Source organism: Peromyscus leucopus, chromosome 11 (assembly GCF_004664715.2).
Source record: "Peromyscus leucopus breed LL Stock chromosome 11, UCI_PerLeu_2.1, whole genome shotgun sequence".
NCBI lineage: Eukaryota > Metazoa > Chordata > Mammalia > Rodentia > Cricetidae > Peromyscus > Peromyscus leucopus.
In genome coordinates this window covers 62,593,430-62,610,842 of record NC_051072.1, presented here as the reverse complement: position 1 = coordinate 62,610,842, position 17,413 = coordinate 62,593,430, and the positions used below count along the sequence as shown (strand labels likewise).

General features: G+C 35.7%; 1 protein-coding gene across 1 annotated transcript in view; it reads right to left on the bottom strand.

Moving 5' to 3' along the window:
• Rasa1 (RAS p21 protein activator 1) overlaps positions 1 to 17,413 on the bottom strand; it is an 83,472-nt gene that overhangs the window by 16,571 nt on the left and 49,488 nt on the right. The window contains exons 8-11 of the mRNA XM_028894682.2: positions 16,871 to 17,021; positions 11,530 to 11,608; positions 4,555 to 4,675; positions 2,925 to 3,081 (exon numbers count right to left, since the gene is read on the bottom strand). Of these exons, the coding sequence (XP_028750515.1) occupies positions 2,925 to 3,081; positions 4,555 to 4,675; positions 11,530 to 11,608; positions 16,871 to 17,021 (508 nt within the window). The remainder of the gene's footprint in view (positions 1 to 2,924; positions 3,082 to 4,554; positions 4,676 to 11,529; positions 11,609 to 16,870; positions 17,022 to 17,413) is intronic.

Sequence of the window (17,413 nt, the reverse complement as noted above, 5' to 3'; positions counted from 1 at the left end):
TTTTCATGCTTTGGGAAGATCATAAAATAGTGGAAAATGTGAACTAAGAATTTCTGATCTGAATATAGTCTGAGATTAATCCTCCAGACAGAAAGAAGTATAGGAATAACAAATGGCAATGTGAAGATACACAGAACAACTGATACTGGGAAACCTGAGAAGACAAGCTCATTATGACTTTCCCCATACTGCTTCCTTTTCAACCCTAAGGCCATAGACTGTGAGGCTGATGTGCTAAGCCAAGAGCAGCACTGAGACAGTAGCCCCAATCCGGGAGATTCAGTGACTGGAGGGGAAAATGGACCCCAGGTCCTTCAAAGATCAGGCTGTCATGTTAGACACCTGAAGTTGACTGTGTCTTCACATAAGGAGGGCAAAGCAAAGTGAGGTTGCCTTCCCAACCTTGAACTCAATCTTCACTTTATCCCCCCCCAAAGGCTTTAAGAACAGTATCTTTTGGAAGCAGTAATATTACTCACAGCTTTTCACACACATCATTCATTCAAACATTAGCAGAATGAAGTTACAATGAAAAGGATGGAAGGCAATCAATATGGTTAACTCGGTGAGAGAAGCTTCTCAAAGCAGTGGGTAGTGGTTAATGCAGACACATTACTGTTCAGAGTGCTGGGAAGAAGCAACTGAACGCTTCCTGGGCCTTACATGAGACATTTGTTATCAATTCTCTCTACCAATGCTTAGGGAATATCATAAAGAGTAGGTAGAAAGAATATAATAAGAGAATGGGAATGTTGTAAAATGCTGGCCTCTTGACATGGCATAGCAGTTGCATATAACCCATAGCAACAGTAGTTATCTACTTAAAACCTGCACAAGATCAAACCAGTTTAAGATTCCAGCATGGAGTAGTGAGGGCTCCAAAAGCCCCACTTCTAGCTGAGGAGCTACTGGTAGTTGATGGCTATTCGGGGAAGGGTTAGGTGTGTAGCCACTAAAAGGTGGTCTATGCTCAAGTGGATGAGTCCATGCTCAAGTTCATATGAATAGCATTAAATTGGACTTAGTGGGTTAAAAAAAAAATTTAATGTTTACAGAAAACTGCCAAACAAAAATTTATTTTCTAATGTAATAGCTTTCCTTTTCAATTAATTTAAAAAAAAAAAAGCCAGAGTAAATGACTCAGTCTATGAAAAAATAAAAGGGTAATAACTCTACCAACAATGGTCATTAGAATAATTATCACTGAACCAACTTTCAACTTAAGCTCGTAAAATGTTTCCTATATAACATACAGCATTATTAAAAATCTGAAGTTTAATATGAAGAAACACACAGAAACTGAACAAACTAGGAACACTGCACAACCATGCAGGCAAACATGTACACAAGCAGTGCTATCCCAACATTTCTTCATCAGAAGACAGAGCATGCATATTTAGTTAAGTCACCTTTCAAAGAAAGCTACTACTTTCTTTCACACTAGACTTTACCTGAATGCCACAGTCTATATATTAGGCTCTATGTTCTCACACAAAGCATGAATGTGCAAAACATGCTAAAATATAACAGTACTCATTCACAAATTTGCCCTTTTGTGCTCTGATATTCGTACTTTATAATAACATACAATTGGTATCAACTTAATTTCATTTGTCCTGTTTTGTAATGGGGTATCTTTACTTTCATGAAAGGAAATACATTTTGCTGATCTCCTGGGCACTTCCCAATAAAGGTACATACATTAAAAGTTTATACTAACTGGCCTATTTCAGGAACAGAGATCTGTTTTCTCAAAGGAGAGATTTTACCTTTTTTTTTTTTCATAGACATAACTTTTCATATCAGTTTTTGGACCTGGTATCATTAGGTATTCATAACTAAGATACCTTTAGAGTGTCATACTCTTAACAGTCAATTTCTGCATTAGAAGCAAGAAATGACAATACAGTGATGGTACATGTATATTTATTATTTTCCAACTGTCAGAACACATCTTCTTTGTTTTACATTATTTCTGAAGAAGTTCACTCTTTATTCAATAAATAAATGAAGTTAGAATTATTCCCACAAAGAGGGTATTTCCTACCAGATTATATTTTTAACATAAGTCTTCTTTTGGCCAGCTAATATTCTTTGATATCTAACAGTCACAGTCTGATCTGTTTTCTTCATATAAAAACAAAACACATGTGGCTGAAGTACCCTGGATTTTCTTACAGCCTTCATATTTATAAAAGTAACACTGTTTAATATGTATTCAAGTCTACAGACAAATCTTATGACCATGGCCATATTGCTTATTTTCAAGAAGGAAAATGTTTAATTAATGGGACTCAACTGGGTTCTAATGTAAGGCCTACACTTAATTCCCTCGTGCCACAGGTCACGCTGTACTACTACTCCATGCCCGCCGTACTCATAGCTGGGAAGGAAATAACGTATTATCTCCATCCTGACTCCTTCAGTGACTCTTGTCTTATGTTTTCAAAATCCAATGTTATTTCTGCTTCTAACTGGTTTCTTTAGCTCTAGTGAAGACACTTTTGTACATGAACGGTTGTTTGAATTAACATGGGGAGATGGCGACTGGAAGGCCTTATTCTTCCACGGTGCTCCCACCCTAGTCTTTAATACTGTGTGTTGGGGTGGATTCTCATCCTTACCATCAGCCTGTTTGGTTTTAAAACAATGTCTTCTACAAAGGAAGAAAGAATAACATGGTCAAATGAATTTATGAACTAGTTCAATAGCTAGTCCTACTACTGAAATGCTATTCCAAAGAAGTCTGCCTAACAGAGTCAAATTTTACACAGAACTTAGGCAAAAGCTGAGGGAAAAAAAACCTTAAAATCATCAATTTTAGATAATTTTATGCTCTTAAAATAGATTTATACATCAAATGGTCTGAAAATATCCAATATTTTTTATTATTAAAACAATTTTTAAGAAAACCAGTGTCTTACCTGCCAAAGAGACTATCATGGACAACGTAGACAGAACATACACTGAGATCTATTAACCCTTTTGGTTTTGTAGCTCGTTTTTCACTTTCAAAATAAATAAGTTGGGCATCACTGCCCTCTAAGATAAAATATAAATTTTTCCAGCGTTTTCCTTTGCCTGTTTAAAAAAAAAAAAAAAAATTGTCTTTAGGAGCTAAGACATAGTATTTTCAGAATACAAAAAAAAATTAAGTATATTTCAATTTTCATTCTAAGAATAGATCCATATATAATTACAAAATACCTATAACCTGTATACAAAATTGCTTTTTGTTATTACTGCTTGTTTAATGAATTAATGAATGAATGGAGTTCATCAGAATACTTTAACTGTGTCTTCAGAAATTGTATTATGATAAAATCCTCAAAATTCCTGTCTTAGAGTAATTGTTTTCAACCATCACCTACCCCTCAATATCTTAATGTCAAACTGAGGTAGATCTATAAAATAAAAATGTTAGTACCCTGAAGGCTAAGTGCCACAAGGAATTTCTTTAAGAAACCATAGAGAGAGCCTGAAAGTAAGTCAGGATTTAATGATACCCTGTTTAGAAATGTGGACTTAAACTGACCTCTAAAGTTTGAAACATGCCATGTGTAAGCTCTAAACAAGTAACTATTATTAATAATCAATGACAAGACAAATGACTATATCTTACAGTAAGTTTTATGGATATTTATGACTCTATAATGAAAGAGATATCTTGGTAGAGGGAACCATTATGGTGTTAGGGAGAAACCTGGTGCTAGGGAAATCCCCAGGAATCCACAAGATGATAGCAGCTAAGACTCCTAGCAATGGTGGAGAGGGTGCCTGAACTAGCCTTCCCCTATAATCAGATTAGTGAGTACCCTAATTGTCATTATAAAACCTACATCCAGTAACTGATGGAAGCAGATGCAGTGACCCACAACCAAGCACTTGGCTGAGCTACTAGACTTCAGTGAAAGAGAGGGAGGAGGGATCACAGGAGCAAGTAAGGTCAAGATCATGATAGGGGAGCCAGAGACAGCTGACCCAAGCTGGTGGGAGCTCATGGACTCTGGCCTGTCAGCTGGGGAACCTCCATGGGACTGAACTAGGCCCTGTGAATGTGGGTGACAGTTATGTGACTAGATCTATTTGGGGAGCCCCTGGCAGTAGGACCAGGACTTATCCCGGGTGTATGAAATGGCTTTTTTGAACACATTCCCTAGGATGGGATACATTTCTCAGCCTTGACATGGGGGAGGGGCTTGGTCCTGCCTCAATTTAGTATGCCAAGACTTTGATGACTCCCCAAGGGAGGCCTTACTGTCTCTGAGGAGTGGATAAGAGGTAGGATGGGGGAGGTGGGAGAAAGGGAGGAGGGGAAACTGAGATTGGTATGTAAAAAGAAGAAAAACTTTTTTTTATAAAAAAAGTATATATTTATGCCTTGACCTTTAATGCATGGGAGCAGCTAGATCCTGAAATTAAAGATCCAAAAGGAAAAACCAAAAAAAAAAAAAAAAAAAAAAAAAAAAAAAAAAAAAAAAAGTATATATTTATGACTCTTATCATATGGTGAGCACTAAAATCCTAAATTATTAGTCCTAAAAGTTGACTTACCCTTCTTCAGAAGGTAACCTTTCTTAACTATGTTTTTATAAAAGGCATCCTTTGTTTTACGACGAATTGTATTATAGATTTCCTTGCCATCCACAGTATCATTGAGTACTTGTTCTTGATCCTGAATTGTAAAGAAACATTATTAAAATTATTTATGAAAATAAATAGTAATGAAAAAGCAGGTAAAACATTTCTAATAACTAAAATCTAAATGTAAATCTCACAAAGAAATGCTCAGAAAGGTTTGTCATTTCTCAAGAATATGTCTCATGGACAACTGCTATTTCAAAACCTCAGTGAGCTTGTATTTTAAATCAAATGAAACTGTTTTGAAAGTATCTACTTATTCCAGAATTAACTGGCAAATCAGGAGGCAACGTGAATTAAGAGCCAACTCATGTTGGTGAATGTTCTTTATCTCTGAGAAACACCAAGTGAGACTAGAAAACTAACCAGTTGAATGAGGACATATCCCCACCTTAACCCTCAGCTCACCACATGATACAGCACATAGTTATAGCCACACCTGGTATTCATAAGCTATCTGAATTAAGATAATTTTCTTTCCACTACTTCACAGCTTTCTCTTCCTTCAATACTTTTGATGGCCTCACATCTTTTTTTACACTAAAGTACTGTATTTATTATAACCTGTACATATTTCTTTTTCATTAAGGATATTTAAAACAAGACCACACTTTTCAGTTCCTATTCTATTGTGTCAATGATGAAATGTTATACTTTGAACTCCATTTTTCCTCCAAGCTCTAGATTTTTACTGCTCGGTTTTACATAACAGGCTTTAGTAATGCATATAAGACAACTGACATTTAATCACTAAATTGCCTAAAGAATTATGTCGCAAAGAATATAAAAAATCATGATCTTCCCAGACAAATTAATTTTCAATTGTATCAAGGTATGTTAAACTAAATTTTAGTCTTCCCATTTCTTTATAGCAGTTCTTTTATTTTTGAAAGACTACTATTTTGTGATACTTAACTATTTTTTGGAGGCTCTGTAAAGTCTATACAACTTCTTGTAAATATAGAACATTAAGTGATTTTCACGATCACCTTTCTATTCTATTTTGGGACATTCTGCTGTTTCATTTCCTTACTCAGCAATTATGCCCAGGTACTAAGATGGTAAGAAACAGAAGCATCAGTTACCTCAGACAGAGGTAACAAACTATGGCATGCATGCTAAATTCAGCCTGTTATCTCTCTCCCTTGGTTGTTGTTTTGTGGCATTGTGGTTTGAACCTAGAGAATTCTGCATGCTAGGGAAGTACTCTACTACTCAATTATATCATCAGGTGACACAGCTCCAAGCCCAGTCCTCCGTTTTTGTACAGAAACTTTTACTGGACCACAGACATGTTTATTACTTTATATACTGTCTGTAGCTGAAATTTCAATTACCAGGGTAGAGTTAGGTATTTGAAATGCATTGGACATAAAACCTAAAAAGTTACTACTTGGCCCTTTATAGAAAAGCTTTGCCAATCAATCCCTGTTAAAGATACAAGGATGCAATAATGAAATAAGTCTCTGTGTTGTACAACCCTTGGCTTTTAATGCATTGCCAGGTATTATAGCATCTTTAAAAGGGATAGGAGGACATTTTCTTGCCTTTTGTTATTATTCATTAAAAACAGCTAATTAAAACTTCAGACTTTTTAATTTTCTGCTATGAATGGTAAGGGGGAAATGAAAGGAAAATATTGACATTTAACAGAACAATGAATGAATTTTGAAAAATAGCTATACTCTGGACTCTATTGTGAGGAAATTGATTTTGATAACCAAATCTCTTACTATGATATATATATATATAAATTGTTAATGTTCCTTAAATTTTTTTATATTATATTTATTCATGAGGGTTGTGAATTAATGCTGAAAACAAGTTATATAACAGGGTCATTAAAGTAAAACATATAATATAGAATTAAAAAAACTCACTGGGATATTCTAAATTGGTATTTCTAAGTATAAAAACACTTTACAATTAGAGAATAATAAATACTACTTTTCAACGAAATGGTCTTGAGTACTTTCAAAAGTATCGGTTTTGAAAAGCTAAACCCCATTAGTGATATTTACAGTTTGTGATCAGCATTGTATTTATAAAAACCAGAGTAATTATAAGCAGAACTTATCAGAATATACAAGACAGCTTGTTCCATCTGCACACAGAAAAGCTGAAGAGTAAGTAGCTGTACTTCAAAGACTTGCTCACTTAAGAAAGCTATGACTATACATAAGGGACATAAAAAGCAAAAACTTGCTACATTTAAACACTCCTAACATTTTCTTTAAAACTTATTTGGGTTTTTTCATTTCTTGTATATATTATATACTAAATTACTTGCATACATAAATAATCTAAACATTAAAATAGACTCAGATGATAATTAGTATTGATTAATTTCCTGGTTAATACAAATTTGTACTCATCAATTTTTATTTCAATGGTGACAGTCTGTGTATTAGCTGTAGAATGGGGTACATTTATCATTTACGGTATACCATATCCATGCTTAGCTTTAAACACATGACTCCAAGAAAATCTATAAGTGTTGTATGTTTCTGTGTACGTAGGTGTGTGTGGGTAAGGAGGCTTGAGGACAAGGTACAGACCCTTCCCAGTCTCTCACACTGTCTTTCGCTGAATTTAGAGCTTGACAATTAAGCAAGACTTGTTGGCCAGAGCGCTCCCAAGATCCTCCTCACTGTCTCAGTACTGGATTCTAGGTGTGCACACTGCATCCAGCTTTGGTTAGAGTGGACTCTGGGGAATCGAACTGCTGTCACGTTTGCAATAGCAAGCACTTTACTCACTGAACCATCTCTCCAGCTCGTGCAAAAGTTAAATTAAGGTATACTGACCTACAAATCAAAGGATTCCGGTATCTTCTAAGGCATGAGTAAGAATGCAGCTTCACTTGCAGGTTGTAATAAGTCACAGAGTGATAGATAGCAAGGCCTGTTTCCATATCTTGGCCACTTTCTACACAGTTCTGAACAAAGATATCTCATCTTACATAGTCCTCCCTGAGAGTAGTTGATAAAACAGAACCTATAGGCTACCATAGCCAGACTTCAATTCTGACTCTGTTACTCAATGGTTAAGAAAACACCAACAATCCAATTCAAAACACTAAATTAATCATAGGTCAGTAATGTAGGTTCTAATTAGAGAAAGTCAATACACAATCAATGTATGTTAAAATAAGTAGAGTGCTTTGCAGAACAGAAGTAGCTGTGGTGTTAGTCTCTAAATAAATCTCATTGTGAAGCTAATTTTTTAGTAAAATTTTGAGTAACTAAAGGTAAGTAGATGTCTGAGAGGAAAGCCAGCTCAAAGATCTAAAGAAAGTAAAGAGCCTACTGTATTTATAAATCTCAAACAGGACCAAAATATGAATTCAGAAACAGATGAGGACAGTAGAATAAGGTAGGTCAGGAATACAGAAACATCAGTGTAGAATTTTTTGTCTGCCACAAAAGGGATTTTATCTTTTATTCTGAAATAGTGACCATCTTGAAGTACTAAACATAATAATGGACCCAAGTCACATTTTTTTTTAATTTTTTATTTTTGGGGGGTTTTTCGAGACAGTTTCTCCATGTAGTTTTGGTGCCTGTCCTGGATCTCGCTCTGTAGACCAGGCTGGCCTTGAACTCACAGAAATCCACCTGGCTCTGCCTCAGAAGTGCTGGGATTAAAGGCGTGTGCCATCACCGGCGCCCAGCTCCAACTCACATTTTAAATGGACAACTCCAACTGTTATGTTTTAAGGGGGAAGAGGCACTCACAGTGAAATAAATCAATATTTTTCGTGGTGTTCATGTTCTGAGTAAGAAGGATGCTCCCAACAGACCTGACATGGTGAATGGGGGAAAGGCTAAGTATATTGAGAAATACTTAGCCTTTCTAGTTTAAGTTTTGTTATTTATAAAACAGGCATGATTAGAGTGTTAACTTGACCAAACTGTTGGAATAATTCATTAGTATGCATAGAAAAATACCTAAAACGTATTCAGAAGTTTTTTTTAATTTAATCTTTTTTCATTTTTATTTATTTATTTTTCTATTATCAGCATGATAAAGTATAAATTCTTATCCTAATAGTGAAATGTTTCATTGAGGCTTGCCCAGTAATTGAGTAAAACCAAAACTTATTCTAAGCCACAGTCATCCTAGGGTTCCCCCTGCTATATAGTCCCCCTGGTTCTGTGGGTTGCAGTCTGATTGTTCTTTGCTTTATATCTAGTATCCACTTATGAGTGAGTACATACCATGTTTGTATTTCTGAGTCTGGGTTACCTCACTCAGAATGATATTTTCTAGTTCCACCCATTTGCCTGCAAATTTCATGATGTTATTGTTTTTCTCTGCTGAGTAGTACTCCATTGTGTAAATGTACCACATTTTCTTAATCCATTCTTCAGTTGACGGGCATCTAGGTTGTTTCCAGGTTCTGGCTTATAATTTTATATTTTTTAATGCTTTTATTTATTTTCTGTTTAGGACCAAGAGGTTGTTCCCATGGCACAGTGCACATGTAGAGGTCCAAGGACAATTTGGAGTCTGCCTGGGACTGAACTCAGTCAGGCTCAAGGACAAGCACCTTGCGCACTAAGCCATCTCGCCAGCTCCTTCCTTCTAGTGTCTTCTCCAGGAAGCAGTTCTAGGACTTGCTTGTTTCTATTTTAGCTAATGTCTTGGTATACAGGGTGCCACTGAGGGGGGGACTGAACTGATTCGGCCAGCTGGTCAGGTTGTTCATTAGAAAAAAGGATATTATTAGCCTTTGTATGTTTTGACTCTTCAAACTTCTGCTGAAACCTAAATTCATTCCAAGACTATCACTAACATTTAACTGCTTTTATAGAAATACATTTGTTTCATAGTAACCCTTTTCAAGGCATTCAACTCTTTGTAGAAATTTATGCAAAGCATAGCAACTTTAGGTTTCTTTGGTTTTATAAGAGTTAAGCACACTAAATACATGAAACAAATCATATACTAATTGATGTTACAGGTTTACATTTCTAACTATAAAAAAATTAAATTAGGAAATTAAAAGTACCAATTGAGGATGGAATATCTTATTACTTAATTTCTACACAAAACTTGTGAATTTATGAGACAAACTAGAATCATTTCTAACTCAAGCAGCCAATTGTGAACTAAGGATATAACATGCATGATCTGGGTTACTAACCACTAATAAAAGATCTCAGCAGTACTTTCTAGAAAAACAGACACCACACAAGGTTGTATTTTAGAAGTGACTGTCTTATATAGCAGTACCTAGAGCAGTTAGCAACTAAGGTCTCAAAGATCTGCTAACTAAAGTGAATGTTTGTGTTGATCAATTAATAGAAGATTGTCAAGAAAGAATAGAAACTCAAAGCTGATTTAAACTAGTTAGATCTAGATAGACAGAATACTGACAGAAATATAGAAGAATCTGATTCTCTGTGAGTTCAGAGCCACATTGTAAACAGAGCCAGGTAGTGGTGGCACACATCTTTAATCCCAGTACTGCGAAGTACACACGCCTTTAATCCCAGGAAGTGACATGGCTGGGCAGAGAAAGGTATGTAAGGCGTGAGGAAACAGGAACTAAAGCTGTTCAGCTGAGATCCTTTCATGTGAGGACTCAGGATTTCAGAGGATGCCTGGAGTTGGTGAGGTAATAGGTGGTGGCTGTGGCCTGCTCTGCTTCTCTGATCTTTCATCTTTTACTTCAATATCTGGCTCTGGCTATTTTATTATGAGACAATCCAAGATTCAAGCAACAAAAACTATAGGCAAATGAAGTAATAAAAAATTTAAACTTCTCTTGGCCTTAATATTCTTCCATCAATTTTGTTTGTTTGTTTATTTTTTTCCGAGACAGGGTTTCTCTGTGTAGTTTTGGTGCCTGTCCTGGATCTTGCTCTGTAGACCAGGCTGACCTCGAACTCAGAGAGATCCGCCTGGCTCTGCCACCCACGTGCTGGGATTAAAAGTGTGCGCCACCACCACCTGGCTCTTCCATCCATTTTTTTATAACCTATATAAAACTGGCCATTTTTCCTAAAAAGAATTCACTCCTTTCCCTAGTGTTTTTCTGTCTTCTCCATTGCTATCATCCCTCAAGAAGGTACCAAGTACTATATATAAGCCTGGCAAACAACCCAGGTCTGTGGGGAAGGGGGAGGGGACACACACAATACTATACCACCCACTCTAACACTCAGGAGTCATTACTATGCAGAAGCAGAAAAGATGTGAGAGCCCTGGCAGCAGGGATGAAGGCAACAAATGCCATCCTCTAGACTCAGTACAACCACTGCAATCATTATCAATTCACCACAACTGTAATTATCGATGTTGGGTCCACATTAGACTGGTCCTATCAACAATCAATCACAGAATGCAGAGGGACTCACTATGTACTACTCTATACCTCTGATCTATTGACAGATTCTGGGAGAATCACTGTCTTTACTTGTGATACCACTCCTGAGCACAGCATGACTCCAAGGAACAGCTCCAAACAAATGGTTATGTAGATAGCCCTGGTTAAACTCGTGGGTCACAAAACAAAATTAATAGACAGAATGAGAGGTATTTTTGGGGATGAGGTAGGGCGAACAAGAGGTGAGAAATAATAGTAGGCATGAACACATGTGTAAAACTGTCTAAGAACAAATGTAATAAAAATAAAAACCAAAGACAGAGAAATAAGCTACCAGGACTTACTTAGTATCTACTGATTATCTAAATTATCTAAAGTGAATATAATTGAAAAGTAAAAAATTCTCTTAGAATTTATTTCCTAAAGAAATCTAAATTATCCATAGCTTTAAATTTTATCTAGTTTGAGCAGAATCAATATTTATATAACCATCACAAAAATCATGTTTAAAACAAGATGCTAATTATTTCAAGCAAGAAAAAAATAACACTGACCTGCATTGGTACAGGTTCCTTAAGATAATAGCCTTCAACAATCTGTTCTTTCCGATAGTGATCTATGATGTCCCCAATACTGTTAAAATAAATAACTGTATAAATTTCTTAGAATACAAGTAAACCATGTTACCAAGGATTATCTATTCATAAGTAGTTTTTGAAAGCATAAAATCTGAATAATTCATAGAATACACTATCATAATAGTCACATTATTTTATAAAAAATAAGATTCCAAATACAGGTTTGCAAGCTGGAATATGTAAGCTAAAGATTGTGGTTCCGTATCAAACACACAGCCAAATCAATGATACTACATTTCATACTCAGAAAGTGACGACATTCAGTGAGAAAATGATTACAAGTTATGGCTTTTGGTTTTCTGAAAAAAACAATCCTTCCGACATATGAGGAACTAACAGAAATGGCATTTATTTAGCGAATGATAAACTAAGAACTTCTGTCATCAAATCACACATACGTTTGCTTTTGCTTATATTATCTTTACGTCCTAACACGTGAGTAGCTAGGTGTAGTATGAATCTTAAAAATTCTTATTAATAAAATCAAACCTGAGCCAGGTATTGGGGTGAACACTGGAAGATCAGAGAGACAGAACAAGCCACAGCTACCTCACCTGGCCAACTTCTCAGCTGGTCATGTTTCCTCAGACTGGAAGCTTCTATATTTCATCCCAATGGCTCTCAGCTGAACTGTGCTGCTCAAAACCTAAAAGCTTAACCAGCCAAATGATTCTAGTTTCTGGTCCTCACGCCTTATATATCTTTCTGTTATCTGCCACCACTCCCTGGGATTAAAGGTGTGAGTCACCATGCTTGGCTGTATCCTTGAAGAGATGGATTTCTGCCTCTGGAATGCTAGGATTAAAGGCATGTGCTACCACTGCCTATCCTTTATGTTTAATATAGTGGCTGTTCTGTCTCTGACCCCAGATAAGTTTATTAGGGTGTAAAATATTTTTGGGGAACACAATACCACCACAGTTAGGTGAAAAGATAAGTCAAAAGAAGAAAAAGGGACACTAGCAGAACTTTGCCTGTACAGTTGTCACTGTGGCAGGGAAGGATTAGAGACTTTGATTAAAAAGTACCAACAAAGTTTCTATATATTTGGGAAATGTTACTAATGAAACTGAAAGTAAAAATGACATAATATAACACAGTTTAGGATGCCACCAAATATTTTTTGTAATAAATAAAAGTATATTCTATAATTAATAGTTCAAATTAATGTCTAGATAATTTAATTTCTAGAATTTTAAACTTTCATTTTATATACTAAATGAAGGGGTATTTTTAAGACACACAAGAAATATGTCTCCAAAAAGACTTTGCTAACCTGCCTCTTGATTTATTCTTCCCAGAGTTCTTCAGAGTAACAGAGTAACTGCCATACTATATTGTGTGTGTATATATATATACACACAGTTTCAAGTATCTTTCCTACACTACAAAATTTAAATTAAATATAATATTCAAAAGTAAAATATAAAGATCAATAAAAAATAACTATAAATACAGCTAAGTATTAACACACAGTAGAAAGGTGGAATGAAAACAAGATTTTTTTAGGAAGATGTAGAAAATAATGCATTTTGAAAATAGGATAAATCTAAAATTATTTAAAGAGAAATAAAAATCAGGAAGAACAGAAAGCAGCTGGACATCGTCACAAAGCTGACTGTTTTAAGGTAAAAAGTATCTTATCTATGGATGCATGGGAAGGTAGATGTAATCAGGTCATAATAAATGCAGGTATGGAAATTTCACAGTGAAACTCAATCTTTGTACAATTAAAATGTTTTAAGATTATATAAATGATCCTTGGTAAGAAAGTTTAAAATTAAATTTTAAAAATCTTAAATGGAAGCACCCTGTGTGGGCAGAAAAACCTGCCATCAGAAACCACAGGTTATGAAATCAAAACTACAGTGCCAACAGGGGCTGCTTCCTTTAAAGGCCCCAACAATACAGGCTATCACCTCTACTGGTGACTGACCATGAGAACTACATGAGAAAGCTTCTAGTTCTGAAACTACCACAGAGAAATAAAATAAAAACAAATCTGGAAGCTTCTTCCCTGATGTTTCCCTGCCACAGTTCTAGAAATTGCTATGCAAGTGTATGCGGGGGATTGTCAAGTTTCAGTTATGGACCCCTGTGCCACACTGCCAACCTATGAGGCAAATGTTACTACAGGGGTAACCAACCATTTTTTCATGGGAAATACTTCTGGTACTGAAAAGCTGACCAAGCCCATGGCTGCAGCATCAGAGGCTCTAGCAGGGAAGACACTACAGCTGCCGTTCTGTGGAGTGGACATAATGCACATCCACATTTCCAAGTCAACACAGGAGCACACGCCTTAAAACGAGCTCTGGGAAGTTCAAGCAAAGAAAGACTGGTCTATACAGTACCAGGACAGCAAAGGCTTCTAAACAACTATGTTCATCCCCACAGGTCAGTGCTCTGTTGCCAGATCTGTCAAAGAAGGTTCTTTTTACAGTGCAAAACAGACCCTGCTGAGACTCACAACACTGTCTGCTGAACATTCAGCTATAATCTGACATCTTGTCTCCCCCTGCAAAACTCAGGGAACCCTGTGGAAGAGGGGGCAGAAAGCATGTAGAAACTGAATGAAGGGTGCAGTGGTGTAGACTGTCGTCCAGAGATGGCATGACCACTGCATTCGTGAACCATCATCAACTATTAACTGCACACCACTGCCAAGACTCAAACACCCTGAAATGGAGAAGGGAGGGCTCATGAGGGACACCCCTCGCTGGGGGTTGACAGGCAATCAATAGTGGCTACATAAGCGAAAGCCATTTCTTCAGTTACTGCAGCCACTGGAAGAGTACTAATTCATAAAACGAATTTCTAAAGACACATGATATACTTTAATTGAGTACCTATTACATAAAACCATGTACATCTCTACTTAAACTACACAAGTGTTAATCTTCAATGTCTTACTAAAATACCACTACCTTTTTACCATTACCTAAATTATAGTCTTTTCAGTGATTTCCATGCCTATTTGTATTTTCTTTCAATTTATTACAACCTGAACACCATCTTTTCTAACAGTTCAGGGCACTAATAATGTAGAAATGGTATTTTTTTTTCTTTTTCTTTTTTTTTTTTTTTTTTTTTTTTGGTTTTTCGAGACAGGATTTCTCTTGTGTAGCTTTGCACCTTTCCTGGAACTCACTTGGTAGCCCAGGCTGGCCTCGAACTCACAGAGATCCGCCTGGCTCTGCCTCCCGAGTGCTGGGATTAAAGGCGTGCGCCACCACCGCCTGGCGAAATGGTATTTTTTGTCCTTTAATTTTTATGCAGCAAATGTCACTAAGTAGATTAGTCAATATGTGTATGCTGAATTCAGTTTGGTGCTAAATGCCTCTCCTTTTCTAAAGTTGTGTCAAAGCTGTAGCTCAAAGTTACTTAGGAAACAGCAAAAATCTAAAGAGAAAACAGAATACCATAGTATGCCTGTTAGTCTGCATGAATATTTTATCAGATTTTCATATCTAAGTAACAGAAAAAATGTGTTTTCTTTTCAATTACTTCCTAGGAAATATTACTAATAATGCTTTTTTCTATGTTTAATTTGGGCCTTTTTATTTTTATATTCTGGGTGTGTGAAAGCATGTATGTACCATGGCATGTGTCTAGAGGTCGAGGACAGCTTTTGAGAATGAGTTCTCTCTTCTCACCATGGGTTCCAAGAATCAAACTCATGGTTTCACACTTGCATAGAATCTGGTTTTTGACTCTGAGCTATCTTGTCAGCCTTCAATTTCATTTTAAGAATTAAGCAAACAAACAAAACTAGAAATAAGGTACCCGAGCATTTTAAAATATATCCATAGGGAAAAAAGTCAGGAAGTCAAACTTGGGGAGTGGTAGAAACCATATTGAATATCATTTTGCAAGCACACTAATAATTTTGTAAAAAGTCCCTGAATTATTTCTTCTTGTTCCATTGTGGTCTCTAATTATAAAGACTACCTTTATATATCTTACCAAGAGCCCACAGTTCATAAAAAGATTTTCCATGTTTGCAGAGATAAAGAAGTTTAGATTAAAACAACCTTCAAAATAAATAATCCTATGTAAATTAAATCATCCCTGTAGTATCATCCCTGAATGAAAATGGCTCCAAAGACTCAGAGCATGGCACTATGAAGAGTGCTGGAGAAAGGGTGTCACTGGGGGTGGGCTTTGAGGTTTCAGAAGCTCAAGCCAGGCCATCACTCTCTCTTCTACTGCCTGTGGATCAAAGTATAGAACTCTCAGCTACCTCTCCAATACCACTTCTGCCTACATACCACCATGCTTTCTGACACAGTAATAGACTAAACTCCTGAACTGTAAGCATGCCCCAGTTAAATGTCATGGTGTCTCTGCACAGCAATTAAACCCTAACTAAGACAATCTTTAAAAGGGAAAAAAATCTCAATCTTGATGTTTAGTAATTTAGTTGCATGTGTATACTTTCAAATGTATGTTTCAAGTCTCCCAAAACCTTGATAATGGTAAAATCTAATTTAAGGCAAACTGAAACTCTAGCAAACTAGATTCTAGGTGAAGATGTCTAAAACCAAGGTACTCAGTAGCTTAATAAGATGAGGTGTGCAAACATCTAAAATTCTATCTTTCATTTAATCTTTTTTAACTGTCCACTAAACTTCTGATAAGCAAAAGACCTTATCACTAGATTTTTGTTTTTTCTAGATAAGCCAGCTGTTGAAGCTTTATGAACTTAAAACTTAGACTGGAATTTAGGGAATTCTAATTGAGATGGGGAATACTAGAGCAGTATTAACAAGCTAAGCAGGTAAATTTATTTTAAAAACAAGATTATGCTAGTCCCCCAAAGAGAAAACAATAGTACTCTCTATTATCCTTTCTTTTCCAGAAGAATACTGCCACTCTGTATCACACAGTTTCCTCTACTAATTTCTTTCCTAAGCAAGCAACTACAATTCATTATGAGTTTTAAGATAAAGACAAAGTTTCCTCATTAGTTGAGAGGTACAAACTAATCACGACACACAAAAAGTATCAACTTCTTGAATAAGCCAATTACATGACATTTGTAAAAATCAGGGAATTATCTACAAATAGCTTATACATAAGTATTTTATTAAACAAGATATTTGGGAGTTGACAAGTATTAATATTCATGTTTGATACTGTTTAAAGCACTCTCAGATAAGACTACAGCTATTAGAAACTGAGGAAGTTTAATATATTTTGAGTCCAACTATTTTTGCCACAACTAAAAGATAATTTAAACTGTTTCATGATTTACCTGTTATAATATCGGCCTCCCATCATAAACTGGTTGTTAGGTGTTGGGCAAATTTTAAACCGCTGAATATTTTCATTGGTCCGAAAATACAAGGAATAATCACCAGGAGTATTATCTGAAGGCCTCACAAGAAAGCTGCAGACTTGGCCAACTGTAAAAATTAAGTTGTTAGCTTTATACTCTACCAAATAAAAAGAAAATATGTTAAGTAATCTAATTAGGAAATATATTCAAAGTCATAACCACATGTAAATTTTTATCATGAAACTTTAAGACAGGGTTTCCTATTTTCATTTTATGTTTTACAACCACTCATGTTTTTCTTGGTTTATCTTAACTAGTTTTATTACCTAAACCTATGGAACTGAAAGTCTGCAGCAGTAACTTCTGTAGCAAGTTGTCTATTATATCATATGGTAATCTCCTAAAGAAACTCAAACTATTACATCATATGGTAATCTCCTAAATAAAGTCTTCAAAGTTAAACTCATTTTGCCTAATAGTCTAAACTTTCTCTGGATTTCCAATTAATGATTAAAAAGC